General features: G+C 40.7%; 1 protein-coding gene across 1 annotated transcript in view; it reads right to left on the reverse strand.

Annotated features, from left to right (window-relative positions):
- The window catches only part of T265_14457 (hypothetical protein), a gene marked incomplete at both ends in the record, with an annotated part of 54,252 nt that extends 46,721 nt beyond the window's left edge, over positions 1 to 7,531 (reverse strand). Inside the window, one exon of the mRNA XM_009173720.1 lies at positions 7,521 to 7,531. Coding sequence (XP_009171984.1) covers positions 7,521 to 7,529 — 9 coding nt within the window. The remainder of the gene's footprint in view (positions 1 to 7,520) is intronic.
- Positions 7,532 to 16,185: the final 8,654 nt, after the last annotated feature.

The following is a 16,185-nucleotide window of genomic DNA, read 5'->3' on the forward strand; positions in this document are numbered from 1 at the left end:
CAAATGAAGTTCAAGAGGAACCATCAAATGAACCGAACCAGAAGAAGTAGACCCTAGGCAGGACCCAAACACATGTAGGTTTCCCCACCGACCCAACACTTGTTCAACCACTCTAACACACTAAAATCCCTCGGCCGACACCCAACAGAGATTTAGCTCGACTTAGCTGATTGGTTCTCCTTCCGCCTTAAATCTCGATCGACCTCGGAACCTAGTCACTTGGCCTGACGAAGCTTTTGTGTCAAAGGCGAAATGCTGCCCAGCAATAAATCTACCGATTGTCACCAAACTTTTTCGAAAACAAGTCATTACATCTCCAGACGATTGGTGATGCCATATAGATGTTTCAAGTCAACTTAGTGTTAACGGAAAACCCAAGTAAATCCCACCTGAATCCCTCGATTATATTTCTACTCACCGCATCGCATAAAAAGGTGTGTATACTCAACAACTGAAAGAGAGAATTCATATGAACTAGTGCACTTGGTACAGGAGACCACGCTTACTAAGTTCAACAACGTCCTTCTCAGACCTAGGTTTCTTGTTTAATAGAGGATATGTTCATAAACACCAGTAGTCGGCAAATCTAAAGTGACGCTCGGTGTCCTTGGCACTCCGATTTCTTTGACATGATAGATTTTGCTTCCGTCAAATGGAATTGGCAATGGATTTCCTGACCTGCAAACATCCACTAATATCCTGATACTTTCTTCTATCACAAGATATTTTTCTTCGCTTGATTCAAGTGCAAATCCGGAATGATAAACGTTTCCACACAAGGCACAAAGGAACTTTACTCAATAACTCGCAATGTGGGGAGTAGCTATTGACGTATTCAGCTTTTCGAGACAACAACCATAGTTGCGTGTGGGTGAACAACAAGAGAATCTATGGGCCATGCATTGCGACGCTTATAGACCAAGACAATTGATAATGTTCGTATATGCAGTTTGCACGCCATCCAGTCTATAATAATGCAAAATTCGACGATTTCATGTCTATTCTAGGTGCCCATGGAAAAAACTCCATTCCACGCCAAATCTGACTAGATTATTCTTGTAAAATTTGCCAGATCTGTACAAGCTGGATTACTGGACAGTTGTTTTTAGGCTTTTTGGAATATCTGTCTAACTTTGGAATCCATTTGAATAGTGATGAATCAGGGCTCAACATTTTCAGTGCTGGCTGGTTACTGATCCTTTCTCCACCAAGTTTCGATACAATTTCTTGTTTTGAGAACTACTAAGTAAAAGCTAACAAGAAACAGCAGACGACAGCTTAATTTATTTATGTGCATTTAAAACCCGATAGCTGAATCTTCGGATTACTATCAGGCCTGAAAAATGAGCTGAAGCTGTGATAGCGAGAACTGTAATCGATCGGCTACTATCATTCCTACTGAAGTCACTTGAGACGGCCTGCAGTTCCACAGCATAAGTACATTTCGATGTTATTCTGTACTAGGTTGCTGTTACTGCATGTATCGTCCTATCAATTCATCGGTCGCGAAACACGTGCATTTAGTAGTTGTGTCGAAAACATTGTTATACAATCCAGAGTAGGCCTGCTAGTTGCCGTATACTCGGTTCGATCGAGTTAGAAAGTGCGGTTTGTTGCGAATGATACGAGGCACCAACATGTGTTACTGTTTTTGTGCTATTGTTTCAGTTCATATGATGTCCGGTTATTCAAGGTTGACAACACAAAATCAGGAATGCCAGTTTACTNCTGTAGAGGTAATACAGGTGTTCAGTATTTTTTTGGAATAAATGGAAGTTACGATTTCCGTATCAGCGCTCAAAGTTTTATAAATATTAGATGAATTAGAGCGGTTAATTCGACCAGTTTTGAACTGAAGTTCCGTATTGGTCACTGTAAGTAAAGTGATGCCTTGCCAGTTTATTTTCAGAAAATGGTGTAGGCAAGGTTGACCACGGTCACGTTAAGGTTCCTAAATAATATTAACTGATGTTGCGCCTATACACACAAAGCTAAGGGATGACGGCGATGAGACTAGAAGAATGAAGTATAAAACTATTTCAAAGTTTTATTGGGTTACATTTCACCCATTGTATACGAAAGATGTTAAGTGCGGCAGTGTGTCATGGTCACCCGTCCTGCTCGACATTAACTCTGCGGGGTGAAAACGCTGTACATGTCCAAATAGCTCGCAATCCTAATAGGTGCTGCCCTTAGAGCTCTGTTTTCCTAAAAATTTCCATTAATTCTCTCGTGGTCCGTTAGACAGGTGTCTGGAGTGGTTGGTGAGAAATTCTCAAACTGATGTTCTTGTTTGACCGACTCTACCTGTAGAACATCTACTGCCTTTCTCATCTGGTTTCGCGCCAATATCTTCTTCAAGCTTCACACACAACTTTCCATAGATACGAGCTATTATTCATTTACCTCATCTGAAACGCATCACACCAGTTTGCCTCATTTATCATCGACGGTGCGACAAAAGTGGCCCTTTAACTCCCTAGTTAAGTCCAAATCATCCCGTTTCGCGATCTATAGGAAGACATTGTGTTCATAATACTTTCGTAAAATGTGCTGTCTCTATTAGCGATTGGCACCAACACAGCAATTTGGACAATTATTCCACAAGTTCACTGGTCTGTTCTCAGAAAATAAAAACTCATCTCAAGCCCGGAGATATCAGAATACGGGTTGAAATTTGTAAAGGCTAACGGGTGACCGCGTTGGCATCATTCGTCACGTAAATGGACCTGCCATCATATGAGCACTTCTTGGCTCTGGCTCGCCAAATGGAGTCCAACTTTATCACCTCTCATTCACTACCTATGAATGCAAGTGATCGTCTGGTGTGCGCCTTTTTGCCTCAAAAGGTCAAGAAATGAGTGATTGTGTCTTCTTCTTGTATACATAATATCACTTTCAGCACCTGCTGCTCAAACCCTGGGATTGCGTTTTTTTAATGGAATTCCTAATTATGAGGTTGAAAGTAACTAGTTCAAATTTCGCAGTCGGCGTTTAGGCCAAGCCAACTTATACGGCTTGTACCTGCTGCTTTACCTGGCTGGATATTCAGCCGAATTTGTCAGTTCCCTCGTAAAAGAATACAATTTTAGATATATCAGTACAGTTGTCAATGAGTGAACAAATAATACACCCAGCAAGTCATGGTGCGAGCATCTCAATGTTCAACTGCAGAAAGCTTTTATTCATTTGAGGGTATATTCTTATGGGAAACTGAAAATGCTAACGTACTTGTTTGCGTTTAATTCATTACCCATAATTATGAGGTACTAAAATTATGGATCAATGTAGAACCCTGTGGAAACCTTCACGGCTATACCAAGCAGTATCAAAAATCCTTCTATGAATTCGCACCTACAAACCTTATAACACTTGGTTTTCCTCGTTCTTTAGAGTACACTGCTGTTCTACGCGTGGTTTCATGTGTTACAATATTCAGCAGCTTGCCATTCATATCTTGGCCAAATGATGAATAATGATTCAAGAAGCAACTGTTTTTTGTACATACGTTAACGCTTGAGATAAACGGAAACCCATTTGAGTCATAGTATTTGACCTCCTCTTAGGTTTTTATTTTACTAGAAGAAATAAGCTTTCGGATCACCAGTGAAGGAAAACATTGTATAAACTCTCAAGTTCACAAACGGCTCTTGAAGAGGGTCCAAGTCGCCAGAATTTCTTTCAGAAGCGTAAATTTTTGCAGCCGATATCAATATTACTCTCAAATCACTTTAGGTATTTTATTAAAACAGTATGAAACTTTCTAATTTCCTGTCTTTGTTGTTTACCTCCACCCGCAAAACGTACAATCGATTCTTTTTCGAGATCCTTTGGCCACAGTATGATTTCAGTGTCATAGTAATCCTCACGTACCTATTCTTTTATTTTCGTAGATTGCAGGACACTCTTAGCAGTTTTTGAATTCATTTGAAGTAGCTACATAATTCAGCATGCAGCAGCAAGTCTTCGGTTAAAAGTGTGAGACTAGGTATTTATAGTTTCGGCATGAATATTCGTGTAAAATACCCACACGCAAAAACAGCATTCAGAAAAACATTGCACTAAATTTGCATGAAGTCTGCAAGTACCATCGGCGTTACGTAACAAAGGTGAAAGAAAAAGTGCACAAGAAACGTTCAACAAGCAAGCGTCACTGAATGTTCGGGGGCAGCTTGAGTTTCTATCTATGTATCATCAATACCATGTCAGGATTCAATTTGAGTCTGTTCCTGTGTGTCCCAGCCTGCATTTTTGGTAGGCCGCTAGGATAAGCAGTCTAAAAAATTAATATCATGGTGCACTAAGAGATTTAAAATGGCCACCAAAAACAGATTCTTAAAAAAACGTCATTTAATGGATCCCTTTGATTTTATTTTACAATAAAGCATTCAACATAACCAAAAACATCACCTTTGTGTTAAAGGCTCTTTGACTGGCGGATTGGATTGGTACAAGTTTTCCTCACAGACTGCATCATCTAAGCAATACAAATCACCATTTTAGAAAAACTACCGACACAAATTCCACATCAGATTAAGAAGGGGGATGCAAAGAGTAGCCGATTCAACCTCAAACACACTCGTGTGCAAAACGTGGATCTGACTTGTTGTCCCTGCAAACCATCCAATAAAAATGCATCGGATTATTTCTATGGCATCAAAGCGACACAAATATATCAGGCATGAGAATTTAACCATCTTTGTCTTGTTCCGACAAGGCGTGCACGTCCAATGTCAAAATTAAAATTCTCCGCGGTTTTAGCGTTTAGTGGGATATTTTGTGAAGCTATATCTGTCAGCCCGATGAGTGATTAATGTTTCTTTCAAAAGTGAGATGAACTGAATTAATTACTTCTCAATTCATATAAACCACCGAGGTTTTCCATATTTTTTACACAAATGTGTACGTCCAGTTTAAAAACGTGAACTTTAGTCCAAAACATAAATCATGGTAGCAGCTGTTGTACGCTAACAACCCTATATCTGTGAGAATTGGTGATTAAAATTTGAGCACACACTTATCTGAGCAAGAACTCGCACACCAGCCAAAATATAGTAAGTCGTCTGTAGGTCGTTATTTCAAAAAAGCATTCATCTCTTTTTTCTTTCATAAATATTACTCACAAGGTCGATGGAGACTCTAAGTAGTAGTTCAGTGATTGAAAATATGCTATAATATCCCGAATATCGTACCATCTGAAACATGAGGTGATCTTTTGTCGCACATTTAGTCAGAGAATATTATAAACGAGGGATTCATTTCAGCGTTCAGTGAAGAACAATCTGATTTGCCAGTGCGTGAATTAGCCGCCATTCGTCTATGTTTTCACGTCTCAAGAAAGAATTAACTTGGGCTTATCTGAAATGATCGGGCATGAACAGTGAAGAAACTGCGGTTTTTGATAGCCCCCCCCCCCAAAAAAAAAATGCCTTTGGTACTCATTGTTGCTCTACTGTGTTTGCGGCCTTAGTTAGTGAAGTGTGTAAGAAAAAATAAGTAAAATCATGGTTTGTTTTGGCATACTGCACATGTATTAGTGCATCAGCTTCCATCTTCGTTAAAAATCAAGTGCTCATCGACTTTTGTTTTCCGAAATCCCACACTCATACAACGGTTCTTTGAAAAACATTTTTGAGCTTGGTATTCAAATTAGTTGGCTGAGGGCAGGTGTTTTGTTTTGGACATTTCACTGTTAGTTAGGGCTACGTCATCAGTGTGTTGCAACACTCCACTCAGTTTCAAAAGGGCGCACTGATAACGACAACTTAAATGTTGATGAGACGTCTTTAAAGTTTGCCACCCTTGGCGAACAATTTTTTCTGCCTATTAAGGGAAGTTGGACACCAACATTTTCGTCTAGGTCAAAGGTCGAGGTATTTTCAGGATTTTTGGTAAAGCAGAAAACGATGTCTTTCTTTGGCATGAACGTCAAGGGTCGAACAAAAACGTTTCCCTTGTCCTATTAAAATAACTTCATGCCAGATCTCTAGTCTCAAAGGCATTTTTGAGGTACTGAGCAGCAAGAGAGGAGAAATAGGACGTGACTCCTGAGGTTAATTACTAGCCACCGTTTTAGTGGGAATGACTTACCGGCACGCTTTTCATTGTCAACAGCAGTTGATAAATCTGCGGATTAGGTGACTCCTGATGATCTGAGGAAATCGAGTATTTATAACAAAATAAATAAGTGCTTCTTCGCTGAGTGGAAATTATCCAATGAGAAACAAATATTTCTGCATGAATCTGTGCTCAGCAAACCAATCAGAATGGTTTGATGAGAGGATTTATTTTCGCTGTCTTAGTATCTCTCACTCTTGGAATACATGGCCATCTTATCCACGTGCCGATATCAGGAATGTGACACGTATACTCGGAGAACAGCTATTCACTCCTTGCTGATGCTTTTCCGATGGATTTAACCACTGACTTTTAGTTGCCAAAAATTACTGTCCGCAATTTGTCGGCAAGCAATTCCATCATCAATAAAGTCACTGCACAGCTATCCTCAAAGTTCTGCTTCAGTCGCGAATTTCAGAGAAAAAGGGAGTTGACCAATGGTGTATGTATGGTTTAGCTCTCAGTTTTCCGATAAAAGAAGGAATGATCAACAAATTCTGGGTTGCTGAACTACATTCAAACAGTCTTGAAATGAACGTCATTTGTAGTATTTCCACATCATTTGTCGCACATTTAGTCAGAGAATATTATAAACGAGGGATTCATTTCAGCGTTCAGTGAAGAACAATCTGATTTGCCAGTGCGTGAATTAGCCGCCATTCGTCTATGTTTTCACGTCTCAAGAAAGAATTAACTTGGGCTTATCTGAAATGATCGGGCATGAACAGTGAAGAAACTGCGGTTTTTGATAGCCCCCCCCCCCCACTGTGTTTGCGGCCTTAGTTAGTGAAGTGTGTAAGAAAAAATAAGTAAAATCATGGTTTGTTTTGGCATACTGCACATGTATTAGTGCATCAGCTTCCATCTTCGTTAAAAATCAAGTGCTCATCGACTTTTGTTTTCCGAAATCCCACACTCATACAACGGTTCTTTGAAAAACATTTTTGAGCTTGGTATTCAAATTAGTTGGCTGAGGGCAGGTGTTTTGTTTTGGACATTTCACTGTTAGTCAGGGCTACGTCATCAGTGTGTTGCAACACTCCACTCAGTTTCAAAAGGGCGCACTGATAACGACAACTTAAATGTTGATGAGACGTCTTTAAAGTTTGCCACCCTTGGCGAACAATTTTTTCTGCCTATTAAGGGAAGTTGGACACCAACATTTTCGTCTAGGTCAAAGGTCGAGGTATTTTCAGGATTTTTGGTAAAGCAGAAAACGATGTCTTTCTTTGGCATGAACGTCAAGGGTCGAACAAAAACGTTTCCCTTGTCCTATTAAAATAACTTCATGCCAGATCTCTAGTCTCAAAGGCATTTTTGAGGTACTGAGCAGCAAGAGAGGAGAAATAGGACGTGACTCCTGAGGTTAATTACTAGCCACCGTTTTAGTGGGAATGACTTACCGGCACGCTTTTCATTGTCAACAGCAGTTGATAAATCTGCGGATTAGGTGACTCCTGATGATCTGAGGAAATCGAGTATTTATAACAAAATAAATAAGTGCTTCTTCGCTGAGTGGAAATTATCCAATGAGAAACAAATATTTCTGCATGAATCTGTGCTCAGCAAACCAATCAGAATGGTTTGATGAGAGGATTTATTTTCGCTGTCTTAGTATCTCTCACTCTTGGAATACATGGCCATCTTATCCACGTGCCGATATCAGGAATGTGACACGTATACTCGGAGAACAGCTATTCACTCCTTGCTGATGCTTTTCCGATGGATTTAACCACTGACTTTTAGTTGCCAAAAATTACTGTCCGCAATTTGTCGGCAAGCAATTCCATCATCAATAAAGTCACTGCACAGCTATCCTCAAAGTTCTGCTTCAGTCGCGAATTTCAGAGAAAAAGGGAGTTGACCAATGGTGTATGTATGGTTTAGCTCTCAGTTTTCCGATAAAAGAAGGAATGATCAACAAATTCTGGGTTGCTGAACTACATTCAAACAGTCTTGAAATGAACGTCATTTGTAGTATTTCCACATCAACGTGTTACTAATGCTGGGAAACCAAAATCCTGCTACATTTTCCAGTTACCATTCGCTCAAAATGTGTTACCTCGCAATTTTCTTGATTTTTTCGTTGTAAACGAATGATTTTCTCTAAAGAAGCTCTTCTCCTGTCCACCAACTTAAAGTGCACATTTTACTGGCAATATTGCCCAGAATTTGCCATTTATGTGAGACAATAAAAATTTGTGCAGTGTCATGAACAAAAGAACACATACGAGACAAACAGAGGGGTTGATTGGGACGTTAATAAAACCAATACATCAGATATGACATCACTTGCATACTGCATGCATCCGCTGGCTTCCTTCGACGAAAGAACGTGAATGGGATGCGTCGTTATCTACCTCAAAAACTGCAAAGAATTGTTTCATCTTGTGCACAGTTTGACATGTTTAATCTATAATATCCGGTCGTCCTGAATTGTCACACAGAATGAGAAAGAGAAATTGCTTTGCTTACAACCGATGGAGGTAAATATGATCTAAAAGACAAATCTCAAATGTCAGTTACGCCTTAAAAATTAATTTTTAGGAATTTCCCGATATCTTTGTCTGAAAACTGTGGCCTGAGATCAAGGATTAACAGCACTATCATGATTGTTTCGAAAAAAAGCACCACACTCATTTGATCGTCGGTTTTCGTGCCACATTTCCTGCATTTAAGCCTCAAACTTTTAACCTTTCAGCTGGAATGATGTGGAAATCTACAGAGGTCTCCATACTAAATCAGATGTGGTCAAGTGTTCTTAGTCAGGTAATTCCCAGCAGGTGGGGAAAAATTAACTAGGCCCCAATCTGATGACGAAAATTTCCCTCAGACTTTCAACTATACAGGAAACTGTAGTGGAAATGATCTATCATTAATCGAGTGTTGATATCTCCTGTTCCGGTTGCTCATAAGTAAACAAAATGGCGCTATATTCTACAGCGCCATTTCGTTTCCTTGCTGCTCGCTCCCCGGGCTTTCACTTGTCCTTAAGGTCTGCCTGTTCTCTAGCATCTGGTTTCAAGATTTTACTGCCTGCCCGTTTTCAAACTTATGTTAGCTTTACCTATTTTTTATTGCCCACCCTTACGGGAGAAGGGACGTTCCGGGGATCGAACTCAGAGCTCCTCGCTACTTGAGTGTTATCCTCTACACCGACTGGAGGTCTCAAGGGACCCTGTTTTTGTACTACCTTGGTACCACACTTGTCAGATAGCATATGTTGAGATTTGTTTTAAGTGGACACATCCGTGCAATCCGATTTGACATTCGACACAAGGTGCTAAATCGAGCCGTCAGCCTGATACAGTTTCATGCCTCTTTAACGTACTGATTGTTTTCTGAGCTATCTCTGTGTACGGCCAATGTACACTGGCTGACTGCTCATAGTTAAAACCCTCATGCACCACTGACAATTTTATCTGCTCCTGCTAATTGCGACATTAGTGATTAACCAGTTCCCGACAGTTCACAATACAGCGTCTACTGCCCTCGTCAACTTGTGCCTACTGCCCACTGAATACACAATGCGTATAGTCCAATAGATACAATCATCCTATGATATCCTTAGCTGCCCAGATCTTACCCACGGATTTTTGTAAATGCGCGTTAATTTTGGTCGTCACACAAGGACAAGTCGTGATGCATCCATTTCTGATTCAGTAAATGCCCCCCAGTTATATTACATGCTGATGCTGTCTGAGGACGGTTTTGCTGGACCATCTTCAAAAATGGTTATCTTTCTGGTGAACAAAATTATCCTGTAGATGACGTCTAAGGTGACGCAAGTCTGGTTGGAAACATTCGAATGTTAGTGCAATGGTCCACGGGCCAGACTGGCTGTTAGCATAAAATTGGATCAATACTATCGGATTCGATGGCGATGAAGCCTGCCAGTACACCGACCACCAGTGCTTTGCAAGAAAGAATAAGGGTTCCAATATCAGGCTATGAGTATGTGAATGCGCTCGTTTCGCGGCCAGGAAATGAAGAACAGTATGGAACCCCAGAACCATATCTCTAGACAAAGTGGAGTATCAGCGAAGAAACAGACCTGGAACGTTAGAGTTCTGCAGAATAAAAAGAAGAAGGAGTAACAAACTTGAAGTAGAGTTATTGGTTTTAGTGAATTACCGCAATTTTGCTGAAATTGTTCTGCTAGGCATTCAGCAATAAAAACCTGACGCAACATAAAAGGTGCTTTGTAGGTGGAGCGTGTAGGACATTCTTCCGGGCAGGATTGTTTAAAAAGAGTAAGCTTCATGTTGAAAAAAATCAACCGCTTGTATCGATCACTTATGACTGATGGCTTCCCAGGTTGTACCATTGGCGGTCATATCACTTTCACTGGTTTTCACTCGACATTCCGGTAGACCATTCATTGCTTACAACAAGATCAAGGACAGTTTTATAATATTCGATGTTGATACTATGTTCTTAGGGGTAGATTTTTCGGATACTTATCTTCAAGTTGAGATGTGGGATGGCCGTGAAGAGTTTGTAATTATTAACACCCACCGTTGTCTATATCAAGTGTGCTGCTACAATCTTTCAGCAAATAACCGATATCAGATTGTACGAAATACCCTCTTCTGTGGAGTAGGTGGATGAGTACTATCTTCAGTAAATGAAGCGATTTTTCAGCAAGCACTCATGCATCGTTTTTGGCCATATGCATTAAATAGTGATTCACCTTGTCAAATGAAAAATGCGTTCTATCCTGCAAAGCATAAACCATCTTCAGTGTTTTGTCAGTGCCCGTAGGTTTCGTACTAATCCTTTGAACATTGTGACAGATGAGCAGCTCCAAGCCCCAACCAATGTACCAGCATTGCAGTCCTCCCTTGATTTGATCAGTTATCTAACGTACAACCTTACGCAGGCTATTACAAAACAACACGAAGTGGTAAGTGTCATCACTAGGTTCTCAATTGGCAAACTTTTGCAATGCTAAATTTCTAATCTTACACCGACTCACTGTAACTCCTACCTTTGTATTCATGTTACAACCAACGTACCTGATTAAGAATCGACATGGTTCCCTTCGTTAAGATTGTCAAAGGCAGTCAAAAATCTATTTATTCTACCACCGGCATTATTGTTCCAATTGACTGAACCCACAGCCAATTTGGAAGTGTCTGGCCCTCGTCCTTTTGCGGAACCCTCCACTTCAGATTGCGTATCATCCATGGACAACTGATTTCAATTTTCCGCTCCAAGAATGACGCGTATGTTCAGAGAGCAAATCGACTGCAGCCTTGGACAGTGGCACTTAGGAATCAGGTCCTCGCTGTAAAGTGATAAGAAATTCCAGTTTTTGTTATGTTGATTCCCTATCATATCTGATGTCCAAACCTATAACGATAACAGATGACACGGCCATAGCACGGTGGACGCCGATGCGCCGCACGTGATGGAAATTCTGCGTAATATTTTCCGATTATTGACTTCATATAGTTTAATTTATATAGATCGCACCAACCATTTAAGTGCGTGATACACTTTCCTCGTTCTAACTGGTCTTCTAAGACTGGTAATGCGAAACAATGTCCTAACTACCCAGGAGCATCCGCGAACAATATCATATAAATATATCGTATGATAATTTCACAACTCTTCGATCCGCAGTACTGCATCAGTTGAACGATGGTATGTCGGTCAATGTTAGTTCTGCTGACAGTGATCTATACCGTTGAATCACGGCCCCTCTGTTACCACATCTGAAATTTAGGTGCAAAGGCTTTATATTTTGCCGCAGGTACGTGCCTCGTGGACACTACGTCGTACCAATTTCATGAGATGAATCAAATGACAGTGTTGTATGGTGGTCGTTGATGTATTTTATGAATAGGAAAAGAAATATTCCATTGACTTATACAACCTCATACATCTCAAGCACCTCATCCGCCAGTTCGGAATCCATCGGTACAGGAATGTGACAATGCTCAATTCCTGTATATTTCTGAACTATTGCAGTTTCATGTGGGAGTTGTGCACGCACACAAACAACTAGTAAACCAGGCAGGTTAAAATATATTTGGGACAGCCCTGCTAATGCTTCAGGGGAAGGAAATTTCATGGGGATGCTTGGTGTCTTCGTGCGGATCTATGGAATAACGCCTAACCATGATAAATCGTCTGCTGAACTATTTTTAGGCAGACATATCAAATCACAATTGGATCACGGAAAGAAACATTCTGCGAGATCAAGCACACCAGGTGCCCACGAAATGCACCAGAATTTTTAAGTCAACGATATACATATTACAAGGCGAATCGAAAACGTCGCATCAAATCAACCAGACGCTGGGTTGCACATACGGCATATAAATTTGACCAGACAGCACTATTCTTAAAATGACCATCACGTTCGTCTTCATCTGTTAGCGAATAGGCAAGCTGTACGTAGCCCAGTTTAGCGCCTGCACCTCGTACTGGACTATTATGACACTGCGGGATTCAGACACTCTTGACACACACGACGACCGACCCAGCGGTTAAATGTCATACTTAATCTCATTCCACATTTATGATAACTTTTTAACGGAGCAGAGAAACAAGGCGGTACTGACAAACGTACACTCAATAGCGCGTAACGGATACGTGACCAGATTTTGTACTTTTGACTGCTGCTTAGTTGATCTTCATTGTTGGGTTTCCGGTCCACGAATCATTCTTGGTGATCCTTTGGCTGTGGTGCACGCTCCAATCCGTGCACAATTTTTCACTCGTTCAACGACCCCTTGGCGGTCATTACAAGGGGCCTGTGGGAAAATGGAGTCCAACTTGCTATCGCGAAGCGCGAACTTACACGAATTGAGCTAAATCGAGTTGTATCAAATCAGAAGTCACAACGGACCAACTTGAAACCTGCTCTCCGACTATAGTGACCGCCGATGCCTTCACAATTGGTCTTTTATTTGAAGATACGGGTGATTTTCACAATGGGTCTCTTGAAATCACAGGACTAATTAGAGGCTGAGCGGTCTGCTTCTGGCTGAATATATTTACGCGCCGTTTGGCAGAGATTTGCAGATAGAGTAAAAATTTTGGTCGATTAGAAATTAGTTAACTAATAGGGGATGTTTGACTGCAGACAAATCCTCATTATCTAACTGTTTCGTCTTGGGAACAACCCATCCGCTCGCAGGAACCACTTAAGGAGCCGTCTTGAGCGAAATCCAAATGAAGGAGCTGTCTGATCTGTAAAGTGAAGTTAAAATGGACAAATATGAGGCTAATATAAAAAAATGAATTACCAAACTCATAAAACATAAAACATCTAAAATCACGCTGTGATCTTATATCTGATCGACCAACTAACCCAGAATTCCTCCTATAAGTAAAAAAGACAATAGTTCCAAAATCCCATGCGGTCAGCAAAACACATGTAGCCTATAAGACAGGACAATTGAAAAGATTTCATCTTCTTTCTCAAACGTCCCTACCCGATAGATTATTGAACATGTGTATACGTGATTTGGATTCAATGACAGAATGCTGACTGGCGCCATATCCTGCGTGAGTGCGAGTTAACCAAGTGAATGATCAGCCGTTCGTAGACAAATAGTCTAGCTGTTAAATACTAGCCGGGCGGGGGACAGTTTCCACGTCCCTGGGAATATGGAAGACGGGCACTACTGGTGATACCTAATATATATATATATATATATACATATATATATAATTGTATACATAATCTGTTCAGTGATTGTCGAAATAAATTGTCTTCAGTTATTGGACTGTAGTTCAATAGAAAAAACGTTAAGATCTCCCATGTTATCAACATTTGCAGTAAAGTCACTCAAAATTTACTCAGAAATCTTGGACAATTATGTTATTTCGCACAAGGCCTTCACGTGACCGAATTACCGGTTTTGAATAAAAAGACTGAACAAGTTGAAGCACACGCAAAATCATCGTGTGATAATCTAAGAAATAGGTGCTGGGTTCCTTCCCGGAACCTGCTGAAGCAACTAGTTAAATACACTGCTGCGATGACTAACGGATATTTAAGAATATCGGGTGAATTACTTATCACTGTTGTAAAGTAGCAGATGGATGATCTTCCTGAAAACTGAATGTATTCGGGTAGTGTTTTTCTCAGTGCACAGCGGCAAGCCGCCTAAGTAAGACTGATTACTAAATCTTGAACTAAATCTTCAGAACGAATGTATTTGCTCCAGTCTGTCCTAACAAATAAAAGAAGGAACAGTAAGACGCAGAACTTTACCGAGAACTCTTTCAGCCCTGTACCTCAAACTTAATGTTGGTGGGCTGTTGGTGAGAAATAATGTTTTAGGTGAAGCCGTCCTAGCTGCGCAGTTTATGGGTAACTATTTTTAGACAGGCTTTCGCAAGAGAAATGCTTTGAACGCGTTTCATAGCAGTACGCTTAATTATCTTATCAATCGCGGTCTTTGATTCGGTTGACAGCACAAAATTTTGGTTGACAAAAGGACTGCGTCAGTATGTTTTCTGGTGTAAGGGGAGATTAATTTCACAGTATGGAACCAGTTCGCCGATTTAGCTATCTGTAACTCACTAACCAAGTTGCTCGGGATATTCTTGGTAATATCTAACCAACAGAGGACTGACAGCTTTGAGTGGAAAAATGTTATTTATCTAATCAGCATGGTTTAACTGATAACTTACCTGACTCAAATCTGCAGGGCTGGAAAAAGTTAGTGCTCCTAACATCCCCTAGGTAATAGTAACTAAACACTGCCCGAAGAATGCATTTCTGTGGCACTTTACAGCAAGTTTCGCGTAGTCGCTCCTGCGTTATATTCAAGCCAAAGCAACTGTAAAATACACCGCACCTCCTGAAAATCACCGGAACCTATCTGACATCAAAATGAAAAGTGACACGTTGGCGTGCTGCTAGAACGTCCAAGATTTTGGCAAAACTCGGATTACGGATTAAACTACAGAAAAGATTCCGAATTAAGAAAAAAACTCAATGCCTGCATCATACGCAGGTAACATTTGCCTTTTATTGTGGATTTACTCCTGAGTTATCGATTGTCTAGCGTTCTATTCAGCTGATAGACCCATTCTATCTGCAATGTTTGGTTAGGATTACTCGGAAGATTAAAATTTGACGACAGCCCACAACCGGTTTCACCCTTTTTGGGGCTCATCAGGTAGGCACAGTCCCCGGGTTTCCGTCAACCTTATGTTCTGCTTGAAACCAAATTGCACGAAATTCGCGAATATACACTCATTTGGAAACTAATTTGGTTCTTTTGATAGACTCACCTGGAACCCAGCTGGATCTCTCGTTTGTGATGTTCTCAGGCAACTGAATGTGCTGCACCAGGCCGCCTCATATTTCAGTCGCTACGGTATTCGAGATATCGCGATACATGTATTCGCGATATCTCGAATACCGTAGCGACTGAAATATGAGGCGGCCTGGTGCAGCACATTCAGTTGCCTGAGAACATCACAAACGAGAGATTCAGCTGGGTTCCAGGTGAGTCTCTCGAAAAACCAAATTGGTTTGCAAATGAATGTATATTCGCGACTAAAATTTGAGTTGTTCTGAATGCAAACGACACATTATCCACAAAATCATGCGTCGGTAATGCTGTATGTGGCGGACATCCACTAGTTAAACCGGGCTATGCAAGAATCGGTAAGGCCAAAGCAGATATATGAAAGTAGTTACCAGGTGAATAGTGAAAGCCTCCTCTTTTTCGGCTAATAATGAATAGCCCGTTCTTGTGCAAAATCGTATAGAAAAGGGTCATGCACGGATGCTTGGGATGTTCATAAACGCGAAAAATAGACTGCAATCATAATAAGTGAGATCTACTTATGAGACTGTTTAGCTGGTTAGCTGAACTCAACAAGCAGCACTGCATTTTACTAGGTAACACTATTCAAATTCTCGATCACTCACAATACTTTCCTTCTATGCTATTTTGTGCTTTGAAGATGCCTACGCAGCGCAGTTTTGCACCCAGAGAGCTGTCCCCGAAAACACATTAGTATTATTCGTAATGCACCACTCAGAACATTCAGTTGCCTAGAAACATCACAAATGAGAGATTCAGCTGGGTT

This window comes from Opisthorchis viverrini, assembly GCF_000715545.1.
Source record: "Opisthorchis viverrini unplaced genomic scaffold opera_v5_197, whole genome shotgun sequence".
Lineage (NCBI taxonomy): Eukaryota > Metazoa > Platyhelminthes > Trematoda > Opisthorchiida > Opisthorchiidae > Opisthorchis > Opisthorchis viverrini.